Here is a 19,171-nt window from a genome sequence, read left to right on the forward strand (position 1 = left end):
GTGATAATTATTGACTTAGAGGGAGCATGTAAACAGCAAGTCTGGTGGAGTCAGGACCCAACAAATGCTATTAGCACGAATACTAATTATCAAAACATGAATGTCAACAACAGAAAAAAAAAAAAAAAAAAAAAAAAAAGAAAGGAGATCATCATAAGATCGACCATAAGATATAATCCCAAGTTCAGAAGCGGCCTATTTTCTAGGAGGATGTGGTCATGTAAGCAGGGTCTGCATGTGGAAAGGTGCAAGAACAGAGCTGGGAAGGAAAGGCTAGGTGCTAAGTTCTTGGGGTACATGTTTGAGGTGAAATACTGAAGGCTGAGGAGGACATTTGCTCAGTAGAAAGAGAAGAAAGATCTTCCCAGGCAGAGACTAGGCGTGCTGTCTTCGGAAGGAGACATTCTGTGGCTGAGTCCTAGAGCTGTGGTGGCAAATTATGATGTGAGACAGGGAATAAAGGAGGCACATTCTGCTGCCTCAGAGTCTTGGGTGTCATTGAAAGCTGTTATACTGACCTGGAGGTATGGGGTCGTGCTGTGGGATTCTGAAGTTCTCTTTTAGCTGGGCACTTCTGGCTTTTAGAATGGCAACTGGGTATTTGTCACAGCAAGCCATATACTCACCAGGGCCTATTGGAACCACCAAGGATTGTCTCCTGCCCTTTCCTTCCGTCCCCTCCCCTCCTCTCCCTTTCCCCTTTCTCTTCCTGCCACTTTCTTTGGCAGAATGAAGGCAAGACTGGCCTCTATTTTACTATGTCACCAAGAATCACTTTGAACTCCCGATTTTCTAGCCTCTGCGTCAAGACTGCTGGCACTCTAGGTGTTCAGGACCTTTTCTGGTTTGCTTTATGCAGGGCTGAGGATAGACCCCAGGGCTGCATACCAACTGAGCTCTGTTTCCAGCCCCTCTGCTCTATCGTTTGAAGGCCTAATAGTCAGTGCACTTCCTGGGTGGGTCCGTGGCCTGGTCCCAGTGAAGAGCCCGTGGTGTTCCTTACCCTGGCTATTTGGTCTGCCATTTGGAGACGTCCATCCAGCTCTCGTCTGATCTGGGCTGCCTGCTCATCTGGATTGTCCAGCTGCACAAAACACAAACATACAAACAGAGAGATTCTTAGTTTAGGCCATAAAAGGGAATAAACATGTGACTTTTCATTTTATACCACTCTGTACCCCCCACCTTGATCCATGAACTTATTTCATTAAAAACAAATCTCATAGCCAACACATGAGCGAAATTGCAAATGACTATTTTCCAGTTAGAGCATGGTAACTGGGCTTTTGAACACATTGTGCAGGATCTGTTAAGCACTTGACTCTCTAAAGAAAGGCTTCTAATGAGCGTCTGATACGACACCTGTTGGGATCCAATGCCAAAGTACTCACAATGATCACGCAAGGAAGGAACTATCACTGTATCTCCCGGAAACACAGGGCATAGTGCATATAGAGCTGTTCTTCTGTCCTGCTCCATGGAAGATTAGTCACTGCCCTTTGCAGTAAGCCCAAGACATTCCCTCTTGAGAGTTCACCATGTGGCACCCTCCAATTAGTTGCTCTTAGGTCTAAGATAAAAAAAAAACTTTCCCTACCTCCCCTCTCATAAGAAAAACTAGTGCATAAAATCAGGAAAGCAAGTCTGGGGCGACGGAGTAATTCTCCAGGTTCTCTGGTTTCAGTTGGCCCATGCTTAGAATGAAGGGTTTAGTTATGTAATCCTTGGAGCCCTCCACAAATCTATGGGGCGGCTCAGGTGACATTTCTATAAAGCACTATACAGATGTAGACGTCAGTGCTATAGTTCTGTTCTGTGAAAGCAGCCACAGATGACCTCTAAATGAATGAGCACCAATATGCTCCAATAAAAGTATATTAACAATAAGTGGTAGGCCATAGAAATCAGTTTCTTTTTTAGGAATGGAAAGTTTCTCTTCATTTCTAGGCAAAACCTAGCATTAGGCTTCAGGCTATAATTGGGTATGCTTTCTTCAGTAGGCTATGCCACTCAAAATCTTAACAGGAAACAGTGCCATTTACCTAGGATGGTTGGCATTCCTCCTTTTTTTTTACTACATATTAACTACCCGCTAACTACCCAATTAAATACTTTAAATTCCTTTGTTTCTAAGAACACACAAGTGTGTGTACATCCATATGAAGCAGCTTGCATGTGTGTATGCCCACATGCAAGTGTGTTAACTGTGCACATTCAGGTATGTATGCATGTATACATTTGTATGAATGTATATGCCTGTGTGTGTGTGTGTGTGTGTGTATGTATGTGTGTCTGTGTGTGTCTGTGTGTGTGAGCATGTGCATAAGCCAGAAGTCAGCTTCTGGCTGTGTCTCAAGAGTCATGCCCTTGTTTTATTGAGACAGGGTTTCTCATTAGCCTGGAAATCACCAAGTAGGCTAGGTAAACGAGTTCCCTGGGGCCTCCTATCTCAATCTCCTCAGTGCTGGGATTACAAGGGCATGCTACCTTGCCTAGATTGTTACATGAATGTTGGAGAGTAAACTTAGGTTTTCCTGCCTTTATGGCAAGCATTTTAGTGACAAAACTATAATTCTAGCCTCTAAAATCAGATTTTATTCAAAAGTTTTAAGCACAGCTGTGCTATGAAAATGTACAGTTTCAGTCTGATTTAAGTACCACTTCTGAAGCATCATGCTTACTAGTTTTCTTTGGGATATTTTGCAGACTGTATTAAACTATCCATTGGACTTTGTGTTGTGTGTTTTATATATGTGTGTGCACATGTGTGTAGTATATGTGTGCATGTGCATGGGTAGTGTGTTATATGTGTGCACACATGCACATGTTTGTGGGGTTCTGAGATAGACATCCCCCTAGGTTACTCTCTACCTTATCTTTTGATAACGGGTCTCTCATTGAACCTGGAGCTCATCAGTTGTCTAGACTGACTGGTCAAGGGGCTCCAGGGTTGTTCATGTTTCTGCCACCTCACCAGGTGGCTGGTGTATGTGACTCCAGGGTTGCCTGTGGTCCCACAGCACTCTCTTAGGTTACTGGTATATGTGAGAATATTAGTAGATTTTTTTTAATTTTAATGTGGTGATGTGGTCTTAGCTTTGGTTTTCAGGCTTGTATGATAAATGCTTTACCGGCTGTCATCTCATCAGACAGTGCTGTACATTTTTACCCCTGACCAACTCAGGACTTGGTACTTCTTTGTCTTTGGGAGAGGGACTGTTGCTCTGATCATGAGAACTGGACTGCAACGTGTGGATGTGTGTCCTGAGGCAGCAATCCCACAGCAGCTGTGTTGAACAGCCTTCCTAAGTATTCTGGAAGAAGCACTAAGAGAAGTGGGGAGGTGTGGCGCTGCAGTGCAGAAAGTCCGGGAACAATTGTGTAGAATGGAAACAGGTAAGGTACTGGCCACTCAGCTACACAGGATCACAAATTTTTATTTTTACTATGACACCCATGAATATCAGCTCGAAATCCTCTTCTAAATGAACAGAGTCACACCACAATCAGAACCCCTGATGGGTGCCTCTGATTGGCAGCATAATTATCAGTCCCAGCCCTCACCACTGCTTCTGATTGGCAGTATGATCGATCATCAATCCCCATGCCCCATCACTGCCTCTGATTGGCACACATTGGAATCAGTATCCTCAGCTGCCCTTAAGCTCCAATGAGTTGCTTTTAATTTTTTTCCTCTGAATATTTTCATTTCTGATCCAGGTGCAGCATCTACTTAGACCACTCAGAAACATCTTGTTCAAAATATGCATGCAAATGAAATATCCAGTTGCGTTGCTGCAAGGCAGCAGAGAGAAATGTTTAGAGTGAAAGTTGAATATCCCATTGGAAAAGCCGGTGCTCACAGAGGTGACACTGCAGTACCAGAAGTGGCAGAGTTTCACCAGGGCTCAGGAGTTCTCCAACCAATTTGTGGGACCTGATTGCAGAGGGGAAGATGAGCAGGCAAGGTTCACCCAGAACTAGCTTCATTAATTCACACATTTGCCCTTCCAATCATAAAAGCCTTAATATATCAACATAATAGAACACATAAAAGGGAGGTGGGAGAGTGAGATGGCTCAGTGGTTATGAGTGCTTGCTGCAATGGATGGAACCAGAAAAGATCATCCTGAGTAGGTAGCCCAGACCCAGAAAGACACGCATGGTATATACTCACTTATAAGTGGATATTAGCCCAACATAGGTGTCCTCTGAGAAACGCTACCCAGGCAGGGATCAGGACAGATGTTGGGGGTAGAGCGCTGGCTGAAAGTCCTATGAAAGAATGTGGAGGTGGGGTGGGTGGAAGGACCCAGAAGGGTCAGGAGCCCCACAGGGAGACCATCAAGGCTGGAGGATCTGGACCCAGGGGGACCTGCACAAACTGATACACCAACCAAGGACAATGCATGCAGAGAACCTAGAACCTCTATTCAGATTTCACTGATAGACAGTTTCTTCTCCACGTGGAGGGGATTGGCAGAGGAGTGGAAATTGCTTCTGACACGAACTCTGGTGCCTGCAGTTTGATCACTTCCCCTTGGTAGGGTGGCTTTGTGGGCACACAGAGGAAGGGGATGCAGGCTATCTAGATGAGACCTGAGAGGCTGAGGTCAGATGGTATGGGAGGTGGCCTCCCTCTCCATCAGAGGCCTAGGGGAGACAAATAGAGCAGAAGAGACAGGGAGGGTGGGAAGGGGAAGATAGGAGCGAGGGGGGAACAATTGGAATGTAATGTGAATTATATATATATGTGTGTGTGTGTGTGTGTGCGCGCACGTGCACGCGCACGTGCACGCGCACGCTCTTTCTGCTCTTTTAAAGGACTTGGGTTTAGTTCCTAGCACCAACATCAGAGAGCTCACAAATGCCTGTAACTCCAGCTCCTGGGGATATGTCATCCTCTTCTGGCCTCTGCAGATACCCCCTGCCCACACACACGCAGTGAAATACATTTACATAGACACACACACACACACACACACACACTCACACACACACACACACACCCCAATTAAAGTATGTCTCTAGAGAAGAATAGACACAGGACTAGGACAGGCTAGGTCAATGGTCCCTGCAGAGCTAAGGGGGCAAGACAGCACAGCTGAGGAGGGAGGTGCAGTATTTACTGGTACCTGTTCAAGTCTCCGGACCTCTCACCTGTTTCACAACCTTTTCTAAAGATGCTGAGAAGCCTAGCTGATCGGCATCCATAGGGAAGGAACTCTGGGTTCAGAAGATTACTCTCTTAAAATGAATAATCTTATTAGCATCACCCAAACTCTGGGAAATTGCTTTACTTACTGCATTTGGGTGGTTTTGTTTTACAATATAGTTTCACAGAAAGACAAGCACTTTGCACAGCCATATGAAAAGTTCCACATTTCACAAAAAGGGACACCACAACTTTAAGAGGCAGAACACTAATCCCCATTCTACAGATGAGCAAACTGAGCCCCAGGATGGCAGAAGGAAAGGCTGACCCAGGGTACTGGGAGCTTCAATTTCTTCTGGCTTCCATGAGAGCACATGTCCAGCAATATGCTGGCTTCTTTCTTAATTCATGTTTCCTGTGATGCTGGAAGTCACATCCCAGACCTTGCATATGCTCTACCACTGAGTCCACTGGCTGGCTTTCCACGCCCTGCTGTTCTCCTTCTGAAATGCTCGCTCTTGACAAATAACCCAACTCTGCACACACGCTGTGTACCTTGTAACTTAGGTCCACTTAGTATAGACAGTGGACAGTTATCTTTAGAAGGTGAGACATGTTTGCCCTTGTTCCTTATTGTGACAGGCAGATTTCTTCTGGGTAGCCTGTGGCCTTAGATTGACAGGAATGGGTATGTATTTATCATGGTTCTGCCCTTAGTAGCAACTTGCCCTTGGGCAAGTTGTGTGTCCTCTGTTTGCTTTGGGTCTCCTCATTTGAGTATTCAGGGTAACCCTCCCCAAGGCTGCTTAGCGAATTAACAGGTCAAAGGTACTTGGCAGGCACCAACCCTTCAGGAAATGGTGGCTAAGGCCACCATTTGTGCTATTGTTAGAGTGGTCCATGTCAGCTGCACTTCTGACAAGAGCCACCATGGGGCGGCAATGAGTCAGACACAAAGGCATCAAATGAGACTCTATGCCTCTCTGCTGTGAGTGTGGGGGTCTCCATCCTGACCAGAGACTCCCACCACTGACAAGTTCTCTAGCCTCTCAGTGTCTCGCACTTTCTCTGAGGTCAAGTCCCTTTGCTCTGCTGGACTTCCATTAGTAGCAGTGACCGGAAGGTGGACCCTGCTGTTCAGACAATTAATGATCTAAAGAACAGATGGAAAGGGAAATGTAACTCAACTCCCCAAAATAGTCTGGCATGATCAAGAAGGCTATGCTTAACTGCTGCACAATATCCAAAAATATAAAGAGAAATCAAATAATTACCTTTCTAAGTACTGAGAGGGAAAAGCTAGAGAGCCCGAGCTTCCATGGAAACGGGGTTCTGTTTACCTCGCTGGTCTTTTCCACTGAGGAAGGGAGAGATCTCCTGCAGAGCAAAGCCCAGGGCAAACCTTTCATATCAACAGCTCATTAGGGTGCACAGTGAACATGGGCATGAAAGCTCTTTACCTAATTAGACAAATCATCTGCCTACTCGCAGAGGTCAAGCAAGCGTCTCTGTTAATTCATCCCCCAGGCAAAAGCAACTGTTTCTTTAGGCTCTGCTTCCACAGCAATGAAGACCCAAGGCCACAGTGGTGTGTCACTGCCCACAAGAGTGCCTGAAAGAGGCTGCAAGCGGCTTAGGTTGTGTGACCTTCTCTGGATCACTGAGTGGCTTCTTCTCAGGAGTGAGAGCATCATTCAGTCTGGAGAGTGAGCTCAGCAGGGTACCATGGAGAGCCACTTGGATGCGGACCTGATATCTATCAGACGGTACATATACCCACCTATCTCCATGTGTCACTAACTGTGGCAAGCTTCTAAATCTCACCAAGCCTTTGTTTCCTCATCTGCAAAGTGGACATCTCTTTATCTCTCATAGTCACTAAAAGGAAACTAACAACATACTATATTGGGCAAGAGAAGTTAAGACTGACTTGGCCCAAATTGGGTTTTGCAGTTCTGTTACTGAAAGGGAGTCAAGAGACCTCTGGACCTTTCTGAGCCTTGATGTTCCTAGCTTTGGCATGGCATGAAGTGTTGTTTGCAACATGGTTGGAGGGTTTAGTTATATATCATGTGCTCCAAATGGTGATTGTGCTTACAGTTGAGCAGGTAAGTTTCCAGGGCTACCTGACTTTACAGTGTGTACTCACTGCATGCTAGCTCTTTGCTCTTACCTTAACTGTTGGGCCTGAGGCCAAAGACACATGCTCTCTGTTCAACTCCATCCTTCGGAGGAAGTCTTTATGCCTTTATTTCCCAGGATTCTCTGAAGAGCCAGGACTGGCATACCTCAGAGGGGGACATTAGTTTGCAGGTCCTCCAACTAGCTCTAGGCTATAGTCACCTAAAGTCTGGAAAACCTGCCCCTGCTACCCCATTCGTGGTCCTGACTGACTGTTAACACATTTGCATGCCCCAGGAGCACATCACTTCCTTAGGCAATTCCGTGTGCTTCACGTTTCTCATGTCTATGGATGGAATTTTTTCACGAAGGTTGGGAGTGGTGGAAACAATTTACCTCTCCAGATCCATATGCATCTTCTAAAGAAAGATGTGTGTGTGTGTGTGTGTGTGTGTGTGTGTGTGTGTGTGTGCGTGCGCATGCACAGAGAGAACAGAGAGAGAAGGAGGGAGCCAGGGAGAGACAGGAAGAGACAGAGACAGAGACAGAGAAAGCCACAGATGTGCAAGTGCTTGGAGCAGAAATGGTGTCAGATAACCCTGGATCTGGAGCTACATGTGGCTGTCAGATGCCCTGTGTCGGTGGAGGGATTCAGGCTCAGATCCTCTGCAAGATCTCCAGAGGGATGAAGATGTCATCAGGACACCTTAGCCAAGAATGTGCTCTATCGCCTCAGGGGCCCCTGGGAGGAGAGGCCTTGAGCATTTTTCCCATAGGGGACATCCTTGGCTGTAGTTTCTCTGGGCATGTCTGAAGTCCCTGCTGTTCACAGGTGACCATGATCACAGGCAGCTGAGTGCTGACTCTTTCCAAGTCCTCCTGTCAAGAGGCAGCCTTCAGCGAAGCAAGAGATGATACAATTCAAATGTTCAGGAAATGTAAACAGAAAGAGGAGAGGGCTTCCTGCATTATGTAGAAAAACTGCTGAGCCTTGTGGGAAACATGCATGCTTCTCAGCCTCAGAATAAGCTGAAAGGAAAATGACCCAGAGCTGAGACTGGAAGGAGGATTGGTTACTTCCTTCTATTTCTGAGACAAAGTCTCTTGTATCCAGTGTGGCCTCAGATTCACTATGTGGCCAAGATGACCTTGAACATCTGACCCTGCTGCTTTCGTAAGCTGGTGTGGTTTATATGCTGCTAGGGGTGGAGCCAGAGCTCTGTTCTTACTAGCAAATAGTCTGCCTACTGAGCTATGTCCCTAACATTAGAGCTGATATAATGACCTCAGGTTGTGTGTGTAGTTCCTCTTGAGCTGGGGTGGCCTTATTAGTGCCCTACTCCCAGGATGCTCTGCTGAAGCCTTTGCTGGGAAGAGTTGACTTGCTCCTCACTTACATACTCTTTGCCACACTGCCCGCAGGCTAGAAGCACTCTTCCATGATAGATAAACCTTGTCCTTCATCCTTTGACTTTGCAGCAAACAGGTCTCTCATCTCTCCAGACTTGGATTTCTGCTCTGGTGTTAGGCTCTAGAGATTAGGAGTGGGCGTAGTTCTGCTTGTCTGTGCACCCATGCCTTGGCACCTGGGCCAGAAATCGACTGGTTGCTCTGTCCCTGGAGAGTGGAGAGGACCACTGACTTGCCAAGGACAGGTTTGAATTGACTAACTGTGGCCTAGACAGGACCAGTATCTTGGCCACAGCCCCTCATAAGTACCAAGGAAGCCAGATGCACAGCTCTTGTCTGTAAACTTCTTGTTTGTCATGGCTTGCTGCTCAATGGCTGTTCCAGAAAGTGCATCTGCAGAAACAAGTGAACGGTGCACTTTGCTGGTCTGCAATGTAACCCTAGTTCTGATAACACATCCTCAATGCTGAGCTTTAAGGGATGGAGACAGAACCCCTGGTAAGCAGCTGGGTTGCAGCTGCCTGCTGGCCCAAGTGTAGCTCAATCTGCTCACTTGGTTCATTTTCTACTTTGCGGCATGACTGCTGGCTTCCTGGTGTCCAAGAATGAGGCTGCTGAGAACTGTAGCAATGGGCAAAGGTAAGGGGGCAGTGCCCCTCCAATCATTGCTCTCAGTGGGCAGGGCTCTCCTTTCTTCCATGCTTTTCTTCCTCCTTCAGAGACAAGCTGCCCCATTGACCGCTACCTCCTGGGCACACTGCATGCTGGGAAATTACAGCTATTACCCAGCTCTGAACCAGGAAATGCTCGCGCCCTAGTTCCTGCCTCAAGACCATACTGAGGTTTGAGCTGCCATTGTAGTTTAACATTATATTCTTCTAATGCCTTTCTGCCCAGCCTCCTTAATGCTGAGGCTGAAAAATGGAGTCAGCTGGTGTCCTTGCTCTACTGCCCAGGGCCACATCCCAATTTGTTGGGCTTCTCGGCATTTTAGCATTTATTTATTTATTTATTTATTTATTTATTTATTTATTTATTTCAATTCCTTTGACTCTAAAATGGGAATAAAGATGGTAATCCCCACCTCAGGATGATCAGAGGTTAATGAGATGGCCAATATAAGGTAAAGAGCACAGTGCTTGCCAGTCTCTGTCTCTGACTGTAAGCAGCCAGGACTTGACATTGCACAGTCAACATACATTCACTCTTACAAAATTCTCATCCTAGGAGGATGGGGTGCTGGGGAAATGGCTCAGTGGGGAAGAGTGCTTGACGCCCAAGCTTGAGGGTCTGAGATCAAATATCCCAACCCGTAAAAAGAGTTGGGTATGGCTGTTGTGCCTACAATCCCAGGTAAGCAATAGCTTGGAGCTGTAAGCCTTGGGTGAAAGAGCCATGTGGATCCTGGCAGCTTGCTGGTCAGGCAGCCTTTCTGAAATGGAGACCTGTCCACAGAAAGTAAGTCAGGAAGTGACTGAGGGAGATAACTAACATCCTCCTCTGGCTTCCACAGGCACGGGCATGCAACATACACCAGCAGTCAGGTCCACAACACACATGCGTTCTCATTCTAACAGTACTTAATGTGCTAGATCAAGATTTTGCCTTTTAGGTAAAACAAAACAAAACAAAACACCAACCCCCCAGATTCCCCAAAAAGAACCCAAAGTAACAAGATCTGAGGATCAGTACAAGGATGGTAGTGCTAACTGCTAGCACACAGTGGGGCCTCCTATGTCCACACAGTGGGGCTGCCCGCTCTAGGTACACATGTCTCAGCTATTGACAGGAGAATCTTCCCCCAGCCAAGCATGTGCAGAAGCCTCCACTGTTGTGAAAGTTTGGGTTCATGTGTAAACATGTTCTTGTTTTAATCCCAGATGAGGGATGTGGGGGCTGTTTCAGTTTGCCCAAAGCCAGAGAGTTGCCTCCTGAGAGGGCATGTGATGTTTATCAGCTGGGAAATACCTCATGTGGGGGCGTGGTCTTTGTCAGTGGGGATAGAAGCCAGGCCCAAAGAGGGATTGGGGGCTCCAAGCAAGAAGCAGGCTGCTGGTGCTTCCCTCTGCCGTCCTGGTCACTGTTGATGCAGTGTGATGAGAAGAAGGCAGAGATGTCCTGAAACGCCCCTGGGAACCTGATGACCGTAAACAGCAGGAAGCAACTAAAGTGACCTATGCCCCCTCTCCCCACGAACCTTCTTTCTCCCCTACCTGGTGTAGGGGTATTGAAAGGGATTGGCAAGGAAAAGGGAGAAAGAGATATAAGGAACCCAAAATAAGAACAGTGTTTTAAAAGTATGCTAACACTCCACTGTTGTTCTTGGGGAAATCATGGAGCTAAATGTCCCCGGAACATTCAATATACCCCAGTTTCATAAAATTTACCCAAAGAGATACTGCCAGGAAGGAGATTTAAAAACGATTTTATTTATTATTATTTATTCATGTTGCATCGGATTGTTATCCCCTCGCTCTTATCTTCCTGTTCCCACCCTCCCTCCCTCTTCTGCCCTATTCCCCTCTGCCTCGGCAACCCCCCCACACCAAAAACCACATCTCTCATGCCTTTCTTTACCACAGCTTATTTTCTCTTGGGGAGAAGACCTAGAACAGATGAAGGTTTCTGTTTTTAAAAAATACAGTTCTCCTTGGTTGTAAAAATGCAGGGTTTAGCTCCAGACTATTGCCATCCAATGAGAAAACTACCTCCCTTCCTTTTTAATCACCATCCATGGTCTTTGCTGGCTTCTGGTAGTGTGGTAAAAATAATCTAAGATCTCCAAATGAAGTTCCCTGAGAGGGCCAGGTTTTAACAGTTAAATTTGGGGGCGGGGATTCTGTTTTTATTTGCTTCCTACTCAGAGACTCTTACTCACCTGGTGCCTAGGATCCCCCTCTTCTTCCATATCTAGCTGCTGTTTCATTAAGAGCTGCCCTTGTCATCTTTCTTCAAGAATCCCTCTGCAATTATGGCAACCATGCCCTTTCAGGAGTGTCACCAGCTAGCCCTGTATCTCAGGCATGAGGTATCACTTGTCCTAGGTTTCCTACCCCTATCAGATCAGCTGTAGGGATTTCCTTTGAACAGCTTTTGAATGTAACTAGTTACATCTGCCCTAAAAGCCTTCTGCTGGCACTAAGAGCTCTGTAGCACTAGGCTATCTACTGAGCTGCCTGTTAAAGCCTATTTTTCAGAGCAGGAGTCCTAAAAGTGCCAATGCCAACAGCACAGGTTTGTTGTAAAAACGAAGAACAGTGGTCCTCCAAAAGTGCTCAGCATGAGGCACTGAAATGATGAGAAATTACAAAATTACAGCTGCAATCGGGAATTACTTAGGCCAGGGACTGGTTTTAATACAGCATGGAAGATACCACCCCACTCTACCTTATTCCTCTGTCTTTCCCTCCCTTCCTCCCTCCTTTCCTCCCTCCCTCCCTCCCTCATCTTCCCCTGTCCCTCTCCCTTCCCCTCTCCCTTTTCTTTCCCTTCTTCCCTTCTCTGCCTTCCTTCCGCTTGCTTCTTGCTTTGATTAATGGATCATCTTAGAGATTTTCAGAGCTGGGACTAAGAGACATTTTCTATCCTGATATTATACTATCCTGACAGTGCAAGAAGCTGATGCCACTCAAAGAAGAGAGTGGGCATGTCCATTTGGTTGGAGTGCAGCATTCTATGCCTAGTGAACCAGGCACTGTCTGAAGGTGGGATCTAGGGCATGAGGGCTGGCCGCTCCTGTTTTGATCTTTGCAGCCCTTCTTAAACTTCTCTGGGAACTGTTGCCATCTCTCTCCCTTGGTCCACAATAGCACCATATCTGTTCTCTCTTGCTTCCCTCTGATGCAGCAAGGATCTGCAGCTAAGAGAGTTAAAAAGCAATCCTGATGGCCAGGCTGCACTAAAATCATGGCGGACATCCTGAATCAGCATGAAAGCATCTGTTTCTTTTTAACCCTCCACGTGACTCTAAGGAGTCGAACGAACACATTAGGAGCTCTACCCAAATCCCGAGGTAACTCAGCACACCACAATCATCCAGAGAAGCTTCTGAGAGGATCCAGGACTCTGCCCTGGGGTTTGGATTTAGTACATACGGGGATAGATTCAAGAGTTTCAAGAGTCTGCTCTGTCACAGCTCCTGGTGATGGCATAAAGGAGTGGACCCTCTGCCTAACAGTGTGCTCCTCTTTCTGTGACATACATTTCCTCTGGCCCCATACTCTCCAGTAATTTTCCATTCTCTGTGCTTATAGAGATACTCACCAAAGCTCAGGGAGTTGTCACCACCAGCCTCTGGCGGAGCTTTCCAGCCTCTATCTATACACTCTATCCTGCTGTCCAGGCTCAAGTCGCTCTGCACTTCTAGCTGGACCACATTCTTTCTTGACGCCCTGGCCAGTGAGCCTGCCTTCCCTGCACTATAGTCTTGGTCTAGTTAACACTAAATCATTCACTTATACTTCTACCCTTGATGCTGCCTCCGACAAGTTTACTGGTTCTGGCCAAGGCCATTTCCTCTGGGACCCCTGGCTTCACACCCTTCTACACTCATCACCTTAGTGTGGTTTGTTTCTTGTGTCTGAAAGGAAAGACACTGTCCAGTTCACTGTGAAAATCACCAGTTACTGATACATATATGGTAGGCAAGCAGGAGGTATTTCTGTAGTTAAACTTAAGATGGAGGGAATTACATTTACTTAGGATTTCTGTGCCTAAGCACTGACTGTGGGGTATGTGACATCTCAAAATAGTTCTTAAATGGAATTTGGAATGCAGATGGTCTAAGCATACACATCCTTGCTGGGCAGAGGGGCAGAGGATAACTGACTCAGTTGATGTGAATAGTAGAGGTGGGAGTCTGTTTCCACATCAGTAGGTGGAGAATACTACCACCCCACTTACTATCAAGACATAGCCAACGCTAGGCATAGTGATGTATGGCTGATATCCTAGGACCTGAGAGGCTGGGCGGGGGTGAGGTGGTGTCGGGGTGGTCCTTATAAGTCTGAGGTCAGGCTGGGATACATAGTGAAATCCAGATCAATGACACCCTGTTTTAAAGATACTACCCCTCCCCTACACTGCCCTCCCAAATGCATTTACTGAACATTTCCATTGTGTGGTGAGAGATGAGTAACTAAGGAAATTGATATCCTTTTTTGGTTTTTTAAAGAAACAAATAGGGATGATTTATCAAGGGGAAAAACTTGTCTTTTGAGACAAGGTCTCACTACATAGCAGTGACTGGCTGGAACTTGCTATGTTCCTCACAGAAATCTGCCTGCATCTGCCCCACCCCCACGCCCAACTTATGTAACTGTATGAATTGAACCTGCTCCATCTGTATAATGTTTTACCTAGGTCACAACCAGCTAATTTTGATACCAATCAGTTTCCGGTATCAAATCTGTACCTAAGCAGAACAGATTCTCTTATTGATTGTTGTTCAACTACAGGGTCAGGGGTGTGGCTCAGCTGGTAAAGCCCTTGCCTTGAGGAATAAGGATCTAAATCCAATCTTCAGGACTCACAGTTTAAAAAGCCAAATATGGTAGTGATGGGAGTAATCCCAAATCTGGGGAGGCAGGGACAGGAGGCTCCTCGGTGCTTCCTGCCCAGCCAGGTTAGAATAATTAGTGTGGTCCAGGCTGTGAGAGACATCTTCTCAAGGGAGGGCCACAGTGTTTCTGAGGATGATACCTAAGGTTGCCCTCACCTCCACACTCAGACATGTGTGCACATGTACCTTCACATACATAAGCATGCACATAGATTTTTAAAAAAAAGTATCTGGGTAAAGGAGGAGGTAATATGGAAGGGCAAGGTTCTGGGCTCTCTTCTAGACGGCTGAAGAACAACTAAGAACTCCCTAATGGATTAGCAGCATTTGTTAGACACTTGATGATTATGACAAAGTGTGACATCAAAGTCACAAGGGACACACTTATTCTGACAGTTTTTGTTCGTTAGAATAAGTCAAGATCTAACTCTCACCACATTCAACAAGTTGGAAGACTTTGTGTGTTTTATGAAGCCGAGGTCAATAATCCCACATCAGTCATAAGCAACACTAATCAGGGCCGCACTGAAGACTTCAGTACATACAGAAGAGAGTAAAGTCAGAGCAAAATGAGCTAACAAGCTGAGGGTAATTTATCCCTCTGGGACATCAACTTGAGCTATTAGGGGTTTAACGTAGAGACTTGCTTCCTCCACCTGTCCACTTCTGCTTACAGAGCGCTCTTTCAAACATAATCACTCAAGGATGGGCAGGTGGGGACACCCGATTTTATGCCTTGAATATGTCAGCATGTGGCTTCCAGGGCCAGGAAAACAGGGACAGGGAGAATCTAAGGTAGAACCATCATGTGATCCTGACCTTAAGAGCTCTGCTATGAGAACACCACTTAAAGTAGCCACATGTTCAAGCATTTTAAAGTATAGACTATTTTGAGTATCAGAGAATTTCTAGATCATCTGGCCTGTGCATACTATTTTATGTCAACTCAAACAAGCTCAGGGAAACGTGGCATCAAATGAGTAAACTTGCATCATGAAAGGCAAATAGGACTTGGACTTAGAGGCCAGAATCTGAAGACAGCAGTGGTCTTTTCTGACAGAGAAACCTGTGACAAGCAGTAATTTGCCCAGTGTAAATTAAAACAGTATCGACTGAACTGTACACATGTGGCATGGTGGAAGTCCAAGTCAAGATGGCCTTAGGGTCTTGCAATCTTATTTTTTCCTAATGGATCTGAATGTCCAGGCTGAGAAACTCTTGAGTGATTGACCACCAATAAAACAGATGGTTTCTTATCCCTTGACATTTCATTTGTAATGAAGACCCTGACTGCTTCTGTGTGAAGCCAGTTTAGGATCAGACAGCTCATTCATCAATGCCTTGCATCTTTAAAGTGTCCCAAACTGAGTTTCCTTGGCCAGGAGAATGCCTCTTTTAGAGACAAAGCTTTGCAGGAATTGTAACAGATTTTCTCTCCCCTACAATTCTGTAACATCTGGAAAAGAACAAACAAGTATCCAAGGACCCTATTAACTCTCACTATAAAAAAGATTTCACCTGCACAAGGAAAACAAATTCAGATCTGCAATTGTGTATTTAAAAAGCTATTCCAAACTGGGTAAAGTGGCCCACACCTGTAATCCCAGCACTGAGAGAGGCAGAGGCAGGTGGATCTCTGTGAGTTTGAGGTCAGCCTGGTCTACAAAGCACAACCAAGACTACACAGAGAAACCCTGTCTTAGAAAAAAAAAAAAAAAAAAAAAACCAAAACGCTATGGCAAACATCCATATCAGGTCAATGCCCTGCCCTTTGCAACAAGACTTTTCTTGTATCCTAAGTTAGAAAGAAGGGGGGGGGCACGTTACTGAGAAATACTTTTAGCATGAAGCAAAGCTCAAGCCCAAATGATATTTATGTGTATAGCTCAGCACATGCCTAAGATTCACCAGAGGTTCCATCTGCATCAGCTGGGTGGCCTCAGTGTAACAAGGAGCTCTAACTACTCTAAATTGGCTCATGTGCTTTTGCTTAATTGAAAAATTATCCTCTCTGCTTCAACTTTTCTCAGTGTCTCTGTTTCTCTCTGTCTCTGTGTCTCTAGTTGGGGAGGGGCAAAGGTAAATGTTGTTCATTTTTCCCTATTCCTCTTTGTCTTACCCTTTGAGAGAGGGTCTCTCACTGAGCCTGGAGTCCAACAACTGCAACAGACTAGCTGGCCAGCAAGTCCCTTCCTGTGACTAGGGTTGCAGGCATGTGTAAGGGTGTTAGCAATCTAAACTCAGGTCCTTATGTTTACCCATCAAGCACTTTACCGAGTGAGCTATCTCCTGGTTCTTCATTGGTGTTCTATCATCAAACATAATGTTCATAATTCTCAAGTATATTGATTAAGGATAATTGAGACATTTATGTATTGATTTTTATCTGATAACATACAAGAGTGATTGAAGAAACTGAGATACTTAAAGTGATTTGCAAAGTCTTCTGAAAGCTGAGAGGAGCACACAGAAGTCTTTCTTCTTGTTGATATGTTTCCCCCTTTTTGTGGGCATTTTGCTCATCTATCTCCAGTCCATGTATGTCTGTAACTTCTCCTTGGAAAATTCTACCATCGACATATCAAATCATGGTGACACAAAGCCCTTGCTGGTTTCAACCAGTGTCTAATGGATTCTGTCCCCACAGCCTGACATGTGCAGTTGGCTTCAAAATTGCCTGATTAAAAAATTTAGAGTCAACATATGCAGCCAGCCTGCACAGAACAAGATAACACCCTGGGTGACAGCCTGTGGCTTTGATGTAGAATGGCTGGAAGGAATCTTCGGCTCTCTCTCTAGGGAGTCAGACAAGCACCCAAGGAGGAAAAATTCTAAAAAATTAATAAGCTTCCCTATCATTAATAATTAATCTCTAAGTCAATACACACTGGCATTTTAAACTGGCCAACACTGGAGAACTCCATGGGTTGGAACTACTCCTGAAAATGCTCAGGAGTGATTAATCCCATAGTAACTTTCAAGTTCTTATCAGAAGAGCAGGGCTGCAGGAATTCAGAGGCAGGCTGCAACGCAAGCTGTGACAGCAGTTGTCACAATTCATAAGAGTGTATCATATTTTGCTACTCAATCCTTCTGCCCACACTTGCTATTAAAAAAACTCTTAACTTTGTATGTGTGTATGTGTATATGTGTGTGTGCGCATACATGTGTGCACAAAGGACAAAGATCAACCTTAGGTGTCATTCCTCTGGCCTTTTTTGCTTTTATTTATTGATTGAATGAGACAGGGCTTCTTACCGGCCTGGAGTTCACAAAGTAGAGCAGGGTGGCTGGCTAGCAAGTCCATGGTATCTGTTGCTTTTTCTCCCTAGAGTCTGGACTTTAAGCATGTACCTCTGAACCTGGCTTGTTTTCTTTTTCTTTTTCTTCTCAGTATAGTCCTGGGAATCAAACTTAGGTCATCAAGCATGTATGGAAAGCACTTTACTGACGTATTTTCTCAGTTCAAGATTTGGACTTGATACTAATGAAGAGTAGGGCTATTCTTATAAAAATGTACAATTTCCATATGTCAGTAGTTTTCACTGGGTAGGAGATAGGATACAGTCCCCTCACCCCTGTCCAGTGGTTACACAGAAGTCTGGAGAAATGCTTCATGTCCCAGTTGAGGGACAGAGTGCTAATACACTCTCTGTGAGAAAAGCTAAGAATCCTGTTCAACAGCCTGTAATTCCCAGGCCAGACCCTTACAACAAGGCATTAGCCAGTCTAAAATGTCAGTAGCGTAGCACTGTGAGACCCAGCTGCAGATGCTGACCTCAGGGAAGCAAGAGGTCCACTGCCCTGATGACATGTGCTTATGGTGGCAAAGAGTAAGCTGTAGACTGCCAGAGGCTTAACTTCATTGTGTTAATCCTCCACCTATTAAGTCTTTTCCACTGTCACCAGCTGGGCCTGGATCTGAAATAATTTGAGGCCAGAAAGAGACACGTATGGAAAAATGGAAAGTTATCAAATTCATTTAAGAATGCAAGAGGGAGGCAAGAATAGTCTAGGATGGTATCTGTGGGTCTTGCTGCAGAGTTGAGTCTCTGAGATGTGTAAGACACAGGGATGCAAAACAGTGCCTTGCTGGGAGAGTTCTGAGTAGACCAGCCACACCAGGTCACACATATTTTCCTCCTGCAAGCTCCTTCATTCCAGAAGAAAGCATTGCACACTGGCCTAGAGCACTTTCCTCTGGCCTCCACTACATATACTCTGACCCAGGCGCAATGAAAGCCAAGGCCCCCAAACTGTGGCTCAGAGGGAAAAGATGATATACACATGCCACCAGGCCATCCCCCGAGTGACAAGCTTGAGACAATGGCCAGAACAAACTAGAACAAGAGAGACAGAAAAGGAGTGGGGAGTTGGGGTAAAACCAGGGCCAGAGCAAGGGACCCAGGTGCACGTCAAGCTACCTCCTTACTGAGTTCATTTTAAATGTTGAAAAACCAATTCCCAATAAAGAATATTTATAGCCATCCTATACCAAATTCCAATTTTAGTTTTTAGTTGACTTTTTTTTGTCAGTGTCTCTATTTCATAACCACAGATAAAGATGAATGCTGGATTATTGTAACATCTTCTGAGGGTTCCTTTACTGGATGAGAAGCCACACAAACCTTGTTGAGATGAGAGCTTGCCAGGCTCATTTCACTGCAGAACCTCTTAAGCCAAGTCAGTCTCTCTCCCACGAACATGGTGGATTTATAGTGAGAGCAAGGAAGAGATGTTGAATACTCAGAGGTATACAGCAGTCCTTCCTAAGATTGGTTTAAGCACTAATGGACACACAGCGGCATGTGTGCATGTGTGTGTGCAAGTGTGTGCTTGTGCAACCTCAGGAGCCACCCATCTTGATTCTTATGACAGGCACTTCACAGAGGGTGACCAATTTAGCTAGGCTAGGGCAGATGGCC

At 45.5% G+C, this 19,171-nt stretch overlaps 1 protein-coding gene across 12 annotated transcripts in view; it reads right to left on the reverse strand.

The window, feature by feature from the left end:
• Cadps (calcium dependent secretion activator) overlaps window positions 1-19,171 on the reverse strand; it is a 420,141-nt gene that overhangs the window by 216,305 nt on the left and 184,665 nt on the right. For all 12 annotated transcript variants that reach the window (XM_051139845.1, XM_051139831.1, XM_051139822.1 and 9 more), the window contains exon 4: window positions 1,004-1,084. In XM_051139845.1, the coding sequence (XP_050995802.1) occupies window positions 1,004-1,084 (81 nt within the window). The remainder of the gene's footprint in view (window positions 1-1,003; window positions 1,085-19,171) is intronic.

The sequence above is a fragment of the Acomys russatus genome, chromosome 3 (genome assembly GCF_903995435.1).
Source record: "Acomys russatus chromosome 3, mAcoRus1.1, whole genome shotgun sequence".
In the NCBI taxonomy this organism is placed as follows: Eukaryota; Metazoa; Chordata; class Mammalia; order Rodentia; family Muridae; genus Acomys; species Acomys russatus.